General features: G+C 40.7%; 1 protein-coding gene across 1 annotated transcript; it reads right to left on the reverse strand.

Moving 5' to 3' along the window:
• Positions 1-11,591: 11,591 nt before the first annotated feature.
• On the reverse strand, positions 11,592-18,541 carry LOC311486929 (uncharacterized protein). Its single transcript, XM_084542950.1, has 3 exons — positions 16,604-18,541; positions 14,217-14,273; positions 11,592-14,117 (listed from the first exon to the last, which is right to left on the reverse strand). The coding sequence occupies exons 1-3, from the start codon at positions 18,003-18,005 to the stop codon at positions 12,730-12,732; spliced, it is 2,847 nt and encodes a 948-aa protein (XP_084399076.1). The 5' UTR covers positions 18,006-18,541; the 3' UTR covers positions 11,592-12,729.
• Positions 18,542-20,039: the final 1,498 nt, after the last annotated feature.

Genomic DNA, 20,039 nt, shown 5'->3' on the forward strand with positions numbered 1-20,039 from the left:
AACCTCCAAAATAAAAAAATAGCCTGCGTGAAGTCGCTTTAGGTTGTTTTTATAGGAACTCTGCCCTCCGACTCTAACTGCCAAAATAAAACCATTGACACTCAGTTCATAAATTTAACAACACACATCTAGCTTGCTGTTTTGCTTTGGCATTATCTGCATGTATAGTTGGAAGCGTCCACTTAAAATTAAGATCAGTACTTAATTAATCTCCAGAGAGCCTTCCGAATGGCTGGGAAGACACCCCTCTCACAAGAATTTCTTATTCAAGTTAACTTAAACTTGCACAACTTCACAAGGAGGCTAAAATTATTTCAACTTTTACTGCTTTATCTGACGGGCTCCTTCTTTTATTTTGAAACCTCACCAAATCACCGGAAGTACACAGTAATCCTGGCTAACTTGAATCAATCCTTACACAACCTGAATTTACACAACCTTTTTTTTTCTTTTTTTTTTTTATTGTTTGGTAACCTGCTTTTAAATAAAATATTAATACATATGTGATTTTTAGCAACTCCAGTTATTTTTCACAACCGATCTGTTTGTAATAATGTAAAGGTGAAAGTCTAGATTTCGACTGCTTAATCACATTTGACCTGGATTTCAATGTTGGTGTCAGACTGCAGATCAACAGTAACACCTTAAGGTAAACACATTTTTAGAAACCGCTTGCAATTTATAGCCACTGAATGCCAAAAGCACTTCTTTGGTAAATGGATCACACCTTGAACGCAAATAACTTTTGAAGAAAACTTTATTGAACCACTGAACAATAACAGGTGCCATCATAGGGCTGTCTGTTGTTTTCCAGTTCATCAGTTTAATTCCCAATATCTGATCATATTAAATGTCATTAAATTGTAAAATATTGTCACATGTTCTTAGACATGTATGTGTGTCTTGTTTTAACTAGTCCAAATAGACTGGAATGGTATGATGTTAACGTGGATTACTGTTATTTAACAGTTTTAATTTCTAACAACTAATTAATTGTAACTGTAATACAACTCGTTCATTTTTTTCCTTGTGTCAATATTAACCGAATAAAATGGGAATCCTCCAAAAGTAAGTAGACGTTTTTCTGCAAGCGTCTCAAACAGTGTTATTGAGTGAATTAACTGAATGTTGTTTTTTAACATACCCTCTTCATTTAATAAACTGGTTTTAATACTATAAAACTCTATTATAAATAACACAGAGTAACATTATTTACCCTGCAGCTTTATTGGAAAGAATCTTTTAATGGTTAGTAAGAACAGGATGAATGATTTCAACAAGCAAATTTTATTGTAATGTGCACAAGACTACCTGGCCATTGTTTTAAGGGATTTAAAAACCTGTGATGAAGTTAATCGTTTTCTCAGCATCACTTTCTCTTTATTGCAGAAGATAATACAGACTGAACCTGAACCTGAAAGTGTTGTAGCTGCCTGTAGCTTCCAGAAGGTGGAAGCAAAGTTTAAAAAAAATAAAATAAAAATTAAATAACAGGGTCATCAAACCTGCTGGGGCATTAGACCTCACTCAGTGATGTTCATACGAAGGAGAAGTAACAGATAAAAATATACATGTTTATATACTTTTATATATTCATTCATGTTCATACATACAGTAATATCCTGAAGTCTTGAACATGCCACCATTGTAGATAAAAGACAAACACAGAGAATTTTCTTGAGCCATTATCAAACAGTCATTCTGCATCTGAGGAGGAGTCCAGATGTAAAATAAAACATTCATCAAGGGCAAAGCTTGGAATTTAGGATACTATCATCCCTAAGATTTTGTAGAGGAAGGATACACAAGGGACAACGCAAGAAAGGAAAAATGGTGTTGTGTGTATTACTGTTGGTACCTCTGGTTGGTAACAATGGGAGGAAATCAGAGCCCAAAACTTTTCAATCAGTCAATATCCATCAGCGAAGGCAGACACAATCTAAATAATAAAAAAAACAAACATCCGGCTTGAAATAGTCAGATACATAAAAACAACCCAAAGATTTGAATGAATTGAAGTTGGTTCTGTGTGTAACTGCAGATGGATGTCTGCTGTTTAACAGCAGGTAGGTAATAAAGTATTCATCAGCCTCAGCAGTCACTGTCATCGCCTGTCATGTAGGCTTGACGGGAGGCCTCCTCGGTGGTGTACAGTTCAATGACAAATGCCACAGCTTCAGTTTAGAGTGAAAATTCAAACCAAACTCATCCGGAGTCATGTAGGAGCCAGACTGTGTTTGCTTGCCTAAATCCTGCAAAAATAACCGACTGGTAATTTAGTACACTATACTAAAAGTATAGTATATAAATCCTGGTGGGGGTTTGTTCAGTGGGTAGAACTCTACTGCCCTGAATAGCTGCTGTTCATTATTCAGACCTTTCAAGCCTTTTCAAATTCAATAGCATTTAATTGACCGAACATGGGGTCAGTACGTGAAAGGCTTTACCCAGTACCAGTGGGGTGTTATTTTAAAGTTGGTTCTGCTTCAGCTTCTTGAGCGTCATGTCTTAAGTGAATTTTCACCAATGTCTACTGGATGAAGCTAATTATTGTGTCAGTGGCATATCGGACTCGAACTGGGTTGACTTAAACCCAGTGGTTTTTGGTGTTTTCTGCACATGTGATATATTTAAATTGTATATAATTATGATAGAATGTGTAAGATATATGTGAAGGTTTAGGACATTTCCATTTGGACTAACAGCCACTAAATGTTTCATAACTACCTGAATTAATTATGAATTACAGTAAGAATACATGTTTATAAACCATTTATTAATTGTGTCTTGGGAACATGGTCTGTGATGGTGTATGATATGCATTAAAGTAAGATCCACTTAAAAGCCAGGGCGTAGGTTTCCCAGAGGAACATTTCATCGTAATGGGATCATCTGTGTTATCCAGTAGCCTACGTGGTTTTAATCTTGTGGCTGATCGGTGTATGATGGAAGGTTTTTATATTAATAACAGCGCTGTATAACTTCTTCAAAAATATCACATTAAAGATGTTATAACTAACTATACATGTTCATTTGTCATTTTTTAGTAAGTATAATAAACTTGAATTCATCTTCTATTGCGTTTATGTTGAATGACTCAGCTTTCAGGTGGGTTACTTACTACGCACGGCAGCTGACCCTGATGCATTATGGGATCTGACTGATGAGAACGCGATGCTGTCGTTAAACACTGCTATCGGATCGGGAGGATCCATCACGGCTGTATCTTTTATTTTTACTTGTCTGACAAGAGCCGTTTTTCAAGTCAAAGGATGTGTTTCAGGTTGAGGGTAAAATATGACACTTTCATTTTTTATTGCATTTGAACGAATTCAGAGGGGCATCGGTCATTTGCTCCTGACTGTGAGGTGAATTGCACCTTACTTTTAGAGCAACAATGAATCAGAAAAAAACAACTGCAACGTCCAAGAGCTTCAGTGAATGTGGCCTTTCAACACAGGAAGACGTCTCAATGCATACCACAAAAACCTTTTATGTTTGTTGAATATTTTATTCAAAAAAGATAAGGCACTTTAATGAACACAAGTGCTCATGTCCATTGTGTAAAAGTGGCAGATTATAGGCTGATTTTCATCTGCAGTCCCTGGCAGGTCGGAGTCACATAGAATACATACAAAGCACATTAATTTAGACAGAAGCACATGTCAGCTTATTAGTTATATAGCCTAAGTTGATGTTAGCAGTGCAACGCCAACGCTTGTTTGGTTTCTTGTTCAATAAGTTAATGTGCAGGATGTGAGTTAATGTGCATAGTGAGTTAATGTGCAGGATGGTATTGGTCGTAGATAAGAAGGAGACTCTAGTAATGTGTTAATATGATGTTCGGAGTCTGGGGCTATTGTGTAGCAAGCTCAGTGACATTACTGCCTTTCAAATGATTTGATTAGTAGCACAGACATAAAGTACATAGGCAGGTACTAGTATAGAGAGGAAACGAAATGAGACATACAGTACAGTGAAAAAGTTTTAGTCAGGTGTGAAAAATGCAGCAAACTAAGAATGCTTAAAAAACTATAAATAATAATTGTTTATTTTTGTCTTTACAAAATGCAAAGTGAGCGAACAAAAGAAAAATCTAAATAAAATCAATATTTGGTGTTTATACCCTTTGCCTTCAAACCAGCATTGATTCTCAGAGTTACACTTGTTCAAAAGGATTTTGTAGGATCGTAAACACAGTGGTCAGCCAAGGAAACTTAAAAAACACATCAAGCTTATTTCCCTTCGATATTGGAAGGTATCCAGCAGTGCCATCAGCTCAGAACCGTCAGAAACCAGTGGGAACCAGGTACGCCCATCTACTGTCTGGAGGAGCCTGGCCAGAAGTGGTAGTCATGAGTTGCAGCCAAAATGTCATACCTCAGACAGGGAAACAACTATGCACAAAAACACAGGAAATGGCAGAAGGTGCTCTGGACTGACGAGTGAAAATTTTAAATATTTTCCGTAGCAGAAGCAGTTTGTTCTCCAAAGGGCTGGAGAGCCTTACAATAATGAGTGTCTGCAGGCAATAGTGAAGCATGGTGGAGGTTTCTTGCAAGTTCGAGGCTGCATTTCTGTTTATGGAATTAGAGAGTTGGTCAGGATTAATGGCGTCCTCAATGCAGATACTTAACCATCATGCAATACCATGAGGGAAATGTATGATTGGGACCATTTTTTTTCTGCAGCAGGACTACAACCCCAAACATACAGTCAACGTCTTTAAGAACTATCTTCAGCATAAAGAAGAACTAACACAAACAAACACAGCTGAAAGAATGGGTGCAAATTGCCAGTAAATATGCCCTGTGTGTCACTGAGGTAGAGCAGGGTTTTCAGCACACTACCATGCTTAGCTGACAAAGTGACAGGGTGAAATGGGTATTGCAAATTGACAGGAGGTGGAGGAAAAAGTCAGCAAAGATTTAAGATGATTATCCGTGCATACTCCGGGGAGAAGTGAAAAACACAAACATGCAAGCTTCTACAGAAAGAGCGAAAGTATTGCTTTTGGGGAAAGTGGCTGAAATGAGCAGAGCTGCTGAAAGCAGAAGTGCACGGATCAACACCCACTTCCCTTGGAAATGTCTCATAAATGAACACTGATTCGGCTGGCATTAGCAGAAAGCGGAACTGCGCTTTCTATAATTGCTTCCTTTATGCGTTTATATATTCATATATTTATATGTTGCACTCAAGTGTCAAGAGACATTCATTAAACATAGCTTTCAATTAGCATTCAGATAGTGGCATGTACAATTCCATTTTCATATTTATGAATTCGTTTCTCTGTATGCATCTGTCTCTCTCTAGTGTGAAGAGACGGCAGTGGGTTGTTAAAAACAATTGAGCCCAAATCAAAATTGACGTTCGGAGCTGCTGCACTCATGTATTCTGTACAGCTTTGGTCCAGAGAGGCTAAATTCAATCAGTGTTCAAAAGACTGTTTTTGTGCAGATGCGCTAAAAGATGAGATCCAAGTAATTAAAACGAGAAGAAACTGGATTAACATCTGCACTCTGACAGCTGAAGTAATTGACACTGCCTACTTGCATATTTTATGGTGTTATGGTGTGAGTCCAGGGATGCAAATTTGGCTTTTTAATCAGCCTATAAAATCTTTTTCTTTAAGTGTTAATGCACAACTGTATTCTTTCGTGTTTGTCCCAGAGCGTAACTAAACTAATCTATTATGATGGAGTCATAAAGGAAAGCTTTTAGTTTTAATGTGGAGTTGAACAATAATCACAGAGCCGACAGCTGACGTAATTGTCTCAGATGGTTTTAATAGCGGCCACGGATACACGCTGTGTAATCATGGACCTGCTAGCTGTCATGAAGATTATGGGCTGTGCGCCGAGAGACTTGCAGGCATTTGTTCATTCAGTTTGGGTCTGTGCTCGCGTGTCTATCTGCACGCGTCACTTTGGTCGTGTCAGACACTTAAATCACAGTGAGAGGCTCTCTGACAGCCAAATGTCTCCGCGTTCCAAGTCCATGACATCTGATGCATTAATTACACTGGTGAGTGCAAACGAACACACATGGCAAGGGGAGGTGTAATTTAACCGGTGTACACGTCTTCCCTCACGAGCACCAGTAACCGAACCAATGACTGCAAAGTTTATAAAATACATCAGAAGAGTTTCCTGGCGTAGTAATATTTTAATCAATTGACCACATTCTAAATGCTACTTTGAGATTTTATCATGCATCTCCAAAGAATATTTATGTACGTACTGCTTCTTGTTTGCTTCTGCAGAAATTGATAAACGTTGTAAATGTCAGAGTGACTTTTCATCTGGACTGAAATGTCTCCCTCTGGCCCCTGATGCACAAGCATAAAAGGAACTTCAAAATAACCCGATACATGCGATGCACATTATGAGCACTAAATGTACCGTATTCCTCCGAGGCCGTGGAAGTCGCTGCCAGTGAACGCTCAGTGGTGTCCTTTGTTTGAAGCTGCGCTGGTTTTTTGTGCGCAGACCCAGTGATTTGGATTGAAGTCCAAGATTGCCAGGCAGCATTGGCTCATCATTAGCCTGACACATCACACTGTCATTTTCTTTTTCCATTCTTAAAAAAAAAAAAAAAGTACAATATATAAAAGACAACACAGTACAGGGAGGAGCTGAAGACGTGTAGCCATAGTCCATAGAGCAGGACAGAGAAAGCACTTTCAATTCAAAGTACACATCCGACCAAGTTCGGTTCAAATACCTGGATGTGTTTTTGTCCCATCCCAAGGATGTATTGGGGGGAACTGTTGTGGACACGGTACTACTACCAGAATGCTCCAGAGTCCACACTACTGAATCAAACTTGTTAAGTCGGACAGTGTGTCCATGTGGGCTGCCATGTTGGCTATATTCTGGTCTTCTTCCACACACAGTCCTCCGGCCAGACATTGTGCTGTGGTCAACCAAAGACCGGAAGATAATGCTGGTTGAGGTAACAGCGCCATGGGAGGAAGGCTGCGGAGAGGCCTATGAGAAAAAGCCCTTGAAGTACCAGTCTTTGGTCCAGGAGTGTAGAAACAAGGGGTGGCAAGTGTGGCTGTTTCCCATGGAGACTGGTTGCAGGGGCTTCCCAGCCAGGTCAGCATAGCATTTGCTGTCAGCTCTTGGCCTGGACGAACGGAGCAAGAAACAAGAAGCTCTGAGGTTGGGGGTTGGAGTAAGTGAGAGGAGGAAAGCTGGAGGCCAGGAGGAGAAAGGCAGTAAGCTGGCCAACACTGCCGGGCCACCAGCTGGAGAGTTTTAGTCCTGCAGAAGATGACTGAATGTAAAGTTACACTACATAATGAAATTATATCTGTTTGCATTTACATACTTGAAGATCAAATCCTCTTTGTTGACCACACAATGTGAAGAAATGGTGTGCCAGGCAACACAACAGACGCTCAACTGCACACTCCTACACACAAACCCTTCCTCAGTGACCTTGCATGACTCTCTGCAAAGTCCTTCGAAGTGGCACAGCACGCCAGATCAGTACATTTATTAATGAGCGCTGATGACTGTGGTCTGTTCGCAAGGCAGCATCCTTGAAACTCATAAGCAGGCCATTGTGTATTCGTGACCTCGATGGATTTTTAATTGAGACAAGTAGACTGAGCATCAAACCGTTGCCCCCACCTCCCAAAACGTCAATGAATAATTAAACCCGGCTTTCAGAGATGCGCATTGGAGAGAGGAAAGGTGGAGCAAAGATGGAGGGGAGAAGAAGAAGGAGCTGGTGGGGAAGGTGAGGAGGGAGTCCTCCCCATGGGCTCCTTCCTGTTAAAAGGGTGTTTTCCTTTCCATCGTTGCTTTCGTGCTTGCTCTGGGGGTTTCAGGTCAGGTGCTGTAAAGATCTCAAAATGTTCTGAGAACCCTTCATGCTTCTGTTTTTGTCCTTCTTGTCTTCGTATTGCTGCACATTTTGCTCATTGTCTTAAAAACTCACAGCTCAGTGTCTTTCTGGATCTTTGCATCGTCTGTCAACATTTGTGCTATTCCTAATTTTTGCTCATTCTCCCTGTAGCGAGGCAAACCCACTGACATATTGCAGTTTTTGTTTTCCCACCATTTCCGCTCTAAAACTGACGAAACACTCTGCAAAGTAGTGCAACATATCAGTGGTTTGTTGGACGGATACTACAAATGAGCAACACTGAGGATTCAGCCCGGATCTATTCTTTTATTTGACTTTGATTTTACATGTAATTGTCTGAGTAGCATGTTTTATTCAGATGGGGGAAGGTGGAGCCCGGACAGTCAAGGCTCTGAGCTGACGTGTGCTGAGATCTGCCCAGCAACAAAAGACACAGTGCAGCGCTTTGTCTCTTGAAGAGTGAATGTGAAGTCTTTTTCAAATTTTCATGTTGCACGGCTGGACCCATTAGACCAGGGGTGTCTAATCTGGTCAGCCCAATGAATTTGCAAAGGGTGAAAATTACATTGTATTATAATTACATGTATAATATTTCAATTTAACTGGGCGCCAGACAGGCAATTAAGTCTATGATTTAAAATCTCAGGGTAGAGAAAATATATTTAAGGCCTAAAGGAAATAAAAATCCAACCATACAAAATACACCCTCTCTCTCTCTCACCACACTGTGCAGCAGGAATCACTTGTCTGCAACAACTTTTACTGCAAATTTTCAATAAAAGTAACTGCTGACAGAAAGTATTTGTCCACCATTTTAGTAAAAGTAGCGGACAGAACACAACACCCAGAACAGTGCGGAAATTCCATTTATTTTTTTAAGAAACTTCAGGTTGTTCTTAAAATGTTTTATAAAAGGATAGTCCATTAAATGTAAACATTTTCATAATGCACTTCTGTGCACTAAATTTCTCCATGTGGGGTCAATAAGGAAATAATAAATAATTAAATAAAACAAAGGGAACATTTTGGTATTGTCGTTACTTATTTGTTATTATGCTATTATGTTACTGGCTCAGCCCGCTTAAAATCAAATTAGGCTGTATTTGGCCTCTGAACTAAAATGTTTGACTCAAACAGGTGAGTTTTAAATGTAGCACTCACAGAGTAAACTGAAGCCGAGTGCAGAGCAAATGAAAGGGTCATCGTTTGCACTCTCAGCCACTGCTGTGCCGTGATGGTTGTTCTCACCACACAGAGCGTTATTGCTGTCAGGATCTGTTTACCTCGCCTGCTCACAAGCACAATCATACAGATGCTGCCTTGTAGGCCATAGTTCTTTACTGATAAAGAGCAAGGTCACACATGGCAATTGCAGATAAAGAGGCAGGATGGGGTGACACAAACTACATAGAGAGGAAGCACTTTGTTATTGTGACATCATTATGGTGTTTTAGCTAGGAAGTAGGGGTTGCATGATTTTCTGAAGTCGACTGTTATGTGATGAAAATCAAGTCAACACCGAGTAGTTGCTGATGACATCATTAATAAAAACACAGTAGAAAGTAATGCTTTGCAGCAATGAAATCTATATGTTTGACCTGAATACTTGACAGACAGCTCATGTGCTACAAACTGTGCTCTGCAGATATGTATAGCCTGTATAAAAACAGGCTGCAGCTCAGCACCATCAGTAGCATTTAATAGTACTCCACAGCGTGCTGTAAGATGTGAGGGTAACCAGGTTAAAAAAAATGCTGTATTTCTTCTCCGTGTACAGTCTACAGTCATGCTACGTTAAACCCAGTTGTAACTGCAAAAAGGCTTCAGATGCATTACAAATATGTGACAATGTGAGTCCCAGGGTAGAATCGGAGCAACTGTAGCTAAATCCATTTGTTGTGCCTGTAGATAGCCGGTTGGAGCCAGATATGTACTGGAGGTGTGGCCTCAGGCCCAATTTTATCGAATGAATGAGGCAAATTTACATATGCTGCTTTTTTAACATAAGTAATGAGACATAAGGAAACATCACAATAAATTTAATGATCTGTGAACCACAGTTGAATCTTGAATGAAGAGGGAACCCAGTGTTACCCAGTTAAGACGTCACGAAGCAGGAAGCTTCAGAACGGTAACACTGGGTCAAGGTTACAAAACAAACTTCAGCACCCCATGCTATACTCAGTCCATCCATGGTAAAAGTTCAGGAGCCACAAAAATATTGGTTAAAATTGGTTAAGAAATTGGTTTTTAATAGGCATTTATAACTGCATTATACACTCTTTGTCACAGTATAACGTTACTATGTGTTGTAATAAGCTTGCCCGATTGTGTTTTAGTTGAATGGGACAAAAAAACTTAGAGAAGCACTGACCACCCTCACAGTATTTAACACATCTCCCTGTCCTAAAGTAAATTCTGCCCAGTTGAGCTCATGGCTACAGAGACAGAGCGGTGATTTCACAGTTTCTTCTTATTCTTCCCTCACTCATCTTTTATAATGTTCAAACTCTTGCTGCTGCTCCTTGTTGTAGCCCATAGGATTTAAAACTTCAGGCTGGCTCTGTTTGTCCTTTCTGAAGCACCACACTTGTTGCTATGCGTGTGAAATTATACTTGCAAGAGATGAGCTTTACGTCACATTAAAATTTGATATCAACACATTTGCCCCGCGTTTGGTTTGTTTTTTTCCTTTCAGAGACAGCCTGCAATGCTGTTCGACTACACTTGTATCTTAGACGTGTTGGGTGCACATCAGAAACATCTGTTTTCCAAAACGACCAGGCTGTGAGTGTCCATCTCTCAGTTGTGTTACACACTCAGATTTAAACCTGTAAGATCGGCTCATGGAATATTTTAACATTCTCACTGTGGCAACTTATTCAAAAATGTGTTTCCAGTGTTTTAGTTTAGCTCTTCATTTAGCTTCTTCTAGGCTCTTACAAACATCTACAGTGCTGCCTAAAAGCATTTGCGCCCCTCAGAAATTTCTACATGTTTGCATAAAAATGATTTAATGATTCAAGACATTGGCTAACCTTCTAACCCTAACCCTAAGTCCTAAAAGCAGACAGCACAGACATCAGCCTACATTTCTAAGGGGACTCATAAAAGCTACAATAACAGAAAAAGAGAAAAAACTTGATTTGTTGGTGCTGTATCATCATTGAGCACTCAGGGAGAATAAGTACTGTAATTGGCAGAAACTGTGCCTTTCACACAGAGGCACACAGCAGGAAGAAGGAAGCTGCTGCTGATGTCGATAGTGATTACAGGTGCAGGTTAAATCTCCTGAGCAGCGCACCGATTGAACCTGAAGCTCTCTGCAGGCCGTTGATGCCTTTCACAGGCGACCTGCTGCCTGTAATGCAATCTGACAGGTACGAGCTACCACGGAGAGGAAGACAAAGCTTTACCATGCACCTGCCTTGGTTCGGTCGCTACTACTCTACACCGCTAAGAGAATAAGGGACTTAAGTGCCACGTTCAGACAGTAGCTGCAGATTGTTTTTTATTTATTTGCCATTTACCATTTTTACTATATTAAACCCAATTTTTGAAATTGATCAGTTAAACCAAAGGAGGAATAAAAATTTCACCTGCAGCTCTTCATCTAACAGCTCACTGTGGCTCGCCCACTTCCTGAAACTGATCTACTATCAAAAAAAGCCAACAATAACTTTTATTTTTTAGACTGTAGAATTTTTGATTTACAATAGTGGTTAGCTCCAAGTTTACCAACAAACACATTATATTTACTGTGACATCTGTCACAGTGTGTAGCGAGTAGGTAGGACACAAAAGCAGGACGCACAAAAAAAAAACAATTGGATGGAAGTATAATTTTTAGTTTATTGAGACATATGATTGAGGTAAGAAAAAAAGAAAAAAAAAGAAAAAGCACTGCAGAGTGAGGCAGGGTAATCCAATAAACAAAAAGACAACTTGACATAGGACACACACACACACACACACACACTGCACAAGGGCTGATGGGTTGCCAAGACACAGGGGAAACTAATCAAACAATCAAAGGGGGGAAAAAACAAAATGCCAAGGAAGAAACTTTCAAAAGAGAAACAGGAACCGTAAAGAAAATTAAAAAGTTAATACCCTGACAACTGTTTTACAATAAAAGTAACATTAAAGGCTTGTAATGTGAAGCAGCAACAGTATGCGCCGGCTATCGGCTGATAGCGGATTAGCATTCATTCACATGTCTACAAATATTATATTAAAAGTAACCACTGACACCCAGTTCAATAATAAAAAATATAGAGATATTGCAATATCTTCATCAGCAGGCCATAGACTTAGTCACCATTATAGTACCTCATATGCAGACAGTGGCTTTAGTTCAACAATAGTAAAAGAAACAACAAGGAAATAATACAGTTATTACCCCGTTCATTGTGAATGTTTGTTAGACTTCCTGGTTCAAATGTTTTCTGCTTTGCTAAAAATACATATGTACACAGTTTTCCATGCAATAGTGGGATCATAACTACCGGTTCTAGTTTAGGTGACATGGCTAAACCTGAAGATGGTTTAAAACTTGAACCTCTCGTTCTCTTTGGACTAAAAATTCAATCATAGTGATAGTATTCTTGATGACAGCCATGGAAATAAGATCCACAATACAAACAAACACAAACAACAATAACAAATCATCATGTGCTTATTCACCATATTCAGGTAGAAAGAAAGACACTACAGTACTGTGAATGAGACACAGTAAACTGATGTCATGTCCACAGAGAAATTGTAGTTTTGCAACAAAAACAGAAATAATGGGAAATTATGGTCAGTGCCACTATGTGGACTGTACTGCCGGACTGTAACGTTGCATTAGAACTGGAGAATCGGTGATATCTTCAGCGGGTATGCGGTCACAGTGTTGAAGTAAGGAAAAAGTCTCTCTGTGAAAGTGTGAGTGAATGTGTGTATGTGTGTGTCAGTATCGGGATCAGAGAATGACAGCTTTCGGTTGTCACAGTCCAGACGAACTCTGATCCTCTCGAATCTCTTCTTTATTGGGAGCACAGTGGGGGGACCTCGGCCGGAGTCTGCTGTGTACTCACCATCACAGAAGACGATTTTTAATAACTTAGATGGCTTGGCTAACCTGCTCCATACAGACTCTGCTAGCACTCCCAACGCCCAGACTGGACTGTTCCCAACTTCGACGTCCCAGCTGAGAGACTCTGAGTTAAAGCCCTCGGAGCCCAGAACAGAGGGATAGAAATAAATCCTTTCTGGGTTTTGGGGAAGTTTTTGCTTCTTTTCACGTCTCACACTGGTCAGATCGTCAGACAGGATGAGTTCTGGGTGAGCAGTGTTTGGATCCAGAATCACAGGACTGTAGGAGACCTTCTCCTTCATTTTGTTCCAGATGTTGTAGGACAGGTTTCCCAGATGTTTGGCCACATCTATGAGAGCTCCTGAGACCAGCTGTGGATCCTCCATCAGGGGGCGCTGCTGGACTCTTTCCACTGCAGCCTTGTAGTTCTGCAGGAATGGGACGTCTTCAGCTCTCAGCTCCTTCTCTGTGACTCTGATTGTGTCTGAAAGAGCTGCTATCTCTCTGCTCAGAGCATCAATCTTCTCCTTCATCATCCGACTCTTCTGCTCCTCTTCCTTCTTCAGAGCAGTGATCCTGGCCTCCTCTTCCTCTTGTAGAAACTGGTGAAACTTCTTAAACTGCTCCTTAATCTGCCTCTCTGTGTGTTGAGCCTGGACCTTGATGTGTTCTGCTGTTTCAACACAGTTTTCTTTAACTTGTTGAAAGATCTTCAGTTTTTCCTGTACAGGGTTCAAGGTTTTCTGGAGCTCCTTTCTGTGAACTTGCGCAGCTTCATCAAAGGGTTTGAAGTTATGGTTGCTGTGTGTTTTTGAATCTCTACAGACGACACACACTGGCTGCAGATGATTAAGACAGAACAGCTTTAGTTTCTCAGAGTGGAGACTGCAGAGAGGCTCAGCCTTAGCAGACTTTGCCTGATCTCTTTCCTTCAAGAAGGCCTCACACAGGTTCTTCAAAGCCAAGTTACGTGGTGGATCACCCTGATGATTTGTTGTATTACAAACCGGGCATTTCTTTATTGGAGTAGTAGACCACCAGCTCTGCAGGCAGCCCTTACAGAAGCTGTGGCTGCAAACCAGGATGACAGGATTACTAAAGATGTCGTGGCAGACCGGACAGGTGAGATCATCCTTCGACTGTGAACTCATTTTCTCTGAGTGAAGATGAAGAAAAAACTTTAGTCAGTTCACTTCCTCGACTTCAGGACTACTTGAAAGTATTCTGGATTTTTTCCATATACTCCAGTACTCACTGTATTCCCAGTGTTCTTCACCGTAGCTCGTTTCCCCCAGCAGACTTCCTGGCTTTGCTTTGATGGTGAATGCAGTCGTGTCTCAACGTCTGTATGTCTTGTTAGTGGAAAAACCTGAATCTGAATTTCTATGTTTGTCTGAGGTGTGTCAGGCAAGGGGTGGAGCTTTGTTCCCACTTTTGTTTTCAGCACTGACTTGTTTCTGTTGCTCAGTAGGTGAGCAGAAAACCTGGTCAATTTGATCATGATTGTTTGTGTGAGTAGTTGACATTTTGACCTGAGAGTAGGAGGACATGTCTTTGAGGGCCCACCGTCTAAATGGTTAATCCTCTGGAGAGCATGGTCCATAAATCCTTTGACAATCTCTCCACTCAGTTTTTTTTTATGGAAACAAAGGATGACTGTCCTTAGGATGGCATGTTTAAGGAAATGTATGTTTTATGGTTTAATGGTTTAATCCTTTAGGGAAATAAATCCGCTCTATTCAGGCCTTGAATTAACATCCGACCTGGGAGATCAGATCACAACTGACTAGCCTTAAGTGCCTGTGGTCCCACCTGGCATTAAAATGAGTCCCCACATGCGTCCCCAGCCAGCACTCGAGATCAGATCCCTGTTTCGCTATCTGTATGCAAATAAACACCAACCCTAATTGGAGCTCAGTCGAATATTATAACAGATAATAGATCTCTACCTGTATCAGAGCCACGAACAGGCTGTTTGTTGTGTGTGCTTCATGATATGAAGATTTGAGGAGGTGATACATCAAGCTGCATCTCTCTCACTGAAAGCACACATGTAAGGTTATTCATTTATTCATCTCCACCCTGGTGTTACTTAATTGTGAGAGCTGCACAAAACTCAGATTATAACTTCCATACAAGCAGTAATTTACTGATACGTTTTTGATGATGGAACTACGACCAGTGTTCTCGTATTTACATGTCATTAGTTAATTCTTGCTTAGATTTATTTAGTTTTTCATTAGTTGACACCTACCATGACAAATTATTTTGATATCCTCTCAAACAGACATCACTTGCATTCCTTTTTTCTTTTCAGGTGATCATTTATAACTGTGGTTTTGTAGGTTTTTTTTCTGAATCTACGAATTAGACGGACCCCTCTTCTACAGATCTATCTGTTGAGTAGGAAGTGTTTAATGTGACCTAGGACTCATTGTGTGTTCACAAAACCAAAAAAAAAAATTGGTCAAATGTGTCCCACACCACCTCCAAATGTCGCCTAAAATCAGATCACTGAAATGCATCCTGAGTGTGCTCACACTGCATTTTAAGCTGACAGCTTGGGGTGAGATCATCTGGGATGAATATAAGTGCGAGGTATGAATGGGCCCATGGTAAATATATTTATTCCAGCAGGTAGTTGCTGAGACATAAATGCCGAGGTTTTCTGTGTAATGATGAAAAACTGAGCAGTCACATTAGCAGTGAGCCTGTTAGCTGCATGTCTGATGTGTCACTCCTCTCCCACCATTTTGGACAAGGTAGCAAATAATATTGAAATGTGTTGTCTCTTAATGTCTTTGTTGCTTCAGTTAACCATAACCTGTATTTCCTGATTGGCCTTTAGGTGATGCAGGTAATGGGTGGAGGTCTGACATAACAACTGGTATTTACTGAGTATTTTAGACTGATATAGAAGGAACATTGGTATGTTGTGACCTTAACAGTTCACATAGAGTACACTATACATATACTGTAAATCTTGACCCAAGATTCCAAAATAAAATACACAACAAAAATGACAATTCCAACTTAAAACTACAATGCACAATATACTACAATACAAAAAAATGCACTGAATTTTTATTTGCACATATAATCCAAACAGCTAAGAACGATGCCCGACTGCAAGGCTTTACTTAAATATGTCAGCTTGGGTTTGGTGACTGGTTGCTCAGGACCAACTGCCAGCTCAACATTTTTTTTAGACTGGAATCACAACTAATGAATCAGCGGTGGCACAGTGACAGTAGTAGACACTGAACTCAAACCACATTTGCAAGTTAATAGAAGTTAATAGAAGCTTGTTCAGTGATATAAATAGAAAACTGGACATAAAATTAGAGCTTATTACATCTACATGCAGGATAAATCATGTCCTAAATCACACTTGATTCTCAATACACAGTTCTAAAATACCCTGTTAGGTCTTTCTATGTGGTTTAATTACAGAAACAGTACACGCATGATTCACAGCCCACATCTTCCCACAAGTTAGATTTAACTTAAATTCAAGATGACAGATAAAGACACTTATGTCTTCATTTATTACATTTAGTCCAGATTTTCATTACCATTAATCAGATCCTGATACTCCAGAAGACAAACTGATTACTTGCATACTGAAGTCATATTAAAAAAAAGGCCACCACCTATATGCCTTGGTCTCTGTCTCCTTCACTGGTAATATCTTCAGTGGCAGTTCTTTGTCTGTGTTAAAGTATGGAAACAGCTTCTCAGTGAAAGTGTGTGTGATGGTGTGTATGTGTGTGTTAGTGTCAGGATCAGAGAACGACAGCTTTCCCCGGTTCCAGTCCAGATGAACTCTGATCTTTTGGAATTTCTTCTTCAGTGAGAGAACTGTGTCCGCACTTTGCCTTGACCATGCTCTGTATTCACCTTTATAGAACATTAATCTCCATATTCCAGACTGTAGGGCTGTGTCGCCCTTCTTCTGGAGAGACTCTGCTACCACACCAAGCACCCAGGCTACACTGTCTCCTACCTCAACATCCCAGCTGTGAGTCCCAGAGTCAAAGCCCTCGGAGCCAAGGGCTGAGCTGAAAGAATCAAACCTCTCTGGGTTTTTAGGAAGCTTCTGCCTCTGTGCATATCTCACACTGGTCAGATCTTCAGACAGGATTAGACCTGGATGAGCAGTGTTTGGATCCAGAATCACAGGAGTGAAGGAGACCTTCTCCTTTATCTTGCTCCAGATGTTGAAGGTCAGGTTTCCCAGATGTTTGGCCACATCTATGAGAGATCCTGAGACCAGCTCTGGGTCATCCATCAGGGGGCGCTGCTGGACTCTTTCCACTGCAGCCTTGTAACTCAGCAGGAATGAGACGTCTTCAGCTCTCAGCTCCTTCTCTGTGACTCTGATTGTGTCTGAAAGAGCTGCTATCTCTCTGCTCAGAGCATCAATCTTTTCCTTCATCATCTGGCTCTTGTGTTCCTCTTCCTTCCTCAGAGCAGTGATCCTGGCCTCCTCTTCCTCTTGTAGAAACTGGTGAAGCTTCTTAAACTGCTCCTTAATCTGCCTCTCTGTTTGTTGAGCCTGGACCTTGATGTGTTCCGCTGTTTCATCACAGTTTTCTTTAACTTGCTGAAAGATTTTCAGTTTGTCCTGCACAGGCTTCAGATGTTTCTGGAGCTCCTCTTTGTGATCCTGTGCAGTTTCATCAGCGGGCCTGACTTTGTGGCTGCTGTGTGCTTTTGAATCTCTACAGACAACACACACTGCCTGCTGATCATCCAGACAGAAAAGTTTGAGTTTCTCAGAGTGCAGACTGCAGAGAGCCTTTTCTCTCTGTTCTCCGTTCAGTAAGAAGGCCTCACACAGGTTCTTTAACGCCAGGTTACAAGGTGGATCACTCGGTAAAATACTTCTCTTACAAACTGGACACTCCTTTAATGGTTTCTCTCCAGACCACGTCTTCAGACAGTCTTTACAGAGGCTGTGGCTGCATGACAGAATAACAGGATCTTTAAAGATGTCGTGGCAGATAGGACAGGAGAGATCCTCTTGTGACTGTGAAGCCATTTTTTCTCTGTGTGGAAGAAACAGTGATCCTGTCAGTTGTCCTTTCTCTGCAGCTTCTCTTTAAAGCAAGTCTGCAAATGATACGAGACGAAACGTGTTATGTCCTGTGATGCCTCATTTAAAAATAACCAGTACTTCTTGTTCCGCCTTGGGCGAGGCAGGTTAGGGGTGGAACTTTATCATTCCAGTGTATTTTAGATGGCAACAGTTGGACAATAGGCCTAATATGAACCCATGTACATAATCGAGGTGACCAGGATCCAGCAGGCTGTGGTTTAGAATTTATTGTAGAGATGAAAACTACCAATTTTACTCTATTATTTCTGTCTCTGTGCTTCTGTCTGTTGATCAAGGGGTAACACCTAAGCGAGGCGACGTTATCATCAGTACGATCTATTGATCAATGTGTGTTATCATCTGTCAGCGTAGCGCCTGGCATTGATAAGGCTTCAGGTTCGGCTGCAGTCCCTGCCACCTATTGATCCTCCCTTCTCTCTAAATGAATACACACACCCGTGGGTATTGATAACAAAGAACTATAATTTGATAAGATGGTGGTGGTTATTGATCACTGAATCTAATGATGTTATCAAGCAGCAAAAAGCATCGATTACTGTGATGGGTGGGAAGTATGATTGTCTGTGAGGTCAACAAGGTGAGATCAACAGAGGGGTGATGGCAGTCATGACAATGCATGCGTATTTGTGTGTTTTAATTTAACGAGAGCGTTTGTGTGTTCCTGGCACATCGATTGCTGGTGCTGTAAAATACCATAAAGCACAAGCTTAGTTTGGGCCTGAACAGAACTCTGATATGCGGAAGAATGTGCTGAAGAATCTATGTCCAGGGTTAAAAAGACTGATGCTTGGAGCTGTTTTCAATATCAAGTCACTTCTCATCAACCTTCATGTTAAAATGTCCAACATTATAGCAGAAATAAACATCCCCACATGTTGCTAGCTATCTGCCTCAGCTCTACTTCCACTCCACCTTTCACTTTAAATTATTGACAAGTTAGGTTGAGTCAGGCACTGCCAAGATGGCGATGGCCAAAGACACGAGACTGAGCTTCGAAACTGCTCTTCAGGAACCCTATGGACAGCATCACAGAAGATTCATCAATCTGTTTATGCAGTCAACTAGAGAGCTCTTCAAAATAATTTAACAAGAGTGCTAGCGTGTGCCTGGCTTGATGATGCATTGGCTGCTATCGCTTCACACACACTAGAAATCACCAACGACCCCAGAAAATGTTCCCTGCGAATAACTTACAAAAAATTTAATAGCATATTTCAAAATGGAGCTATATTCAGTGAGATTAAGTTCTCACATACACTGAAATGGGCTTCACGAGGTAGCCTACCGTAATTTTCACATGCTTCTGAAATTTTGGAACCATACAATATAAGTGCTCTTCACAACCAAGCAAGGTGGTGAGCACGTGTGACTGAGATTCTTGTTGGCTGGACAAGACAAGACAAGACAAGACAAGACAAGACAACATGCATGAAGGACTAGTGACCACTGTACATGGTTCAAGCGGTAGTGAAGAGTAGTGTACCAGGTATTGCATTACTGATGAACAAATTACTGTGGTACCATGGTAAAATACTGAAAATATATTGCATATACTATTTAGGAAAAGAAAAAAAAATTGCAAAAATGTCTATTCTGGACATTGTACTAGACTCCATAGTTTCAATTTGAAAAATTATTCTCTTTGCAGCAACCTCCAGGAAAATTCATTCACTCCTTTTCTACTGATTGTGCTCAGGGAGAACACGTTTAGGGACAACGGTCCCACAAGGTGAATCCCAAAAATGAAGCAGGAAGTCATTCATTTCTCCCACGAGTAATGACATGAGTGAATGTGTGTGAGAGAGAGATGAGAGGAGGTCTTAGCTAATTACTCTGAGAAAATGCTGACAGAAGCTTTTCAGCTGAGGACCTCAGGAATCTCTATCAAACTGTATCATTCACTTTAACAGTAGGGAGGCCACTGTAGTCTTAATATTTTATCTTTGTACTGCAGTG

Source organism: Chelon labrosus, assembly GCF_963514085.1.
Source record: "Chelon labrosus genome assembly, chromosome: 4".
Taxonomy (NCBI): domain Eukaryota; kingdom Metazoa; phylum Chordata; class Actinopteri; order Mugiliformes; family Mugilidae; genus Chelon; species Chelon labrosus.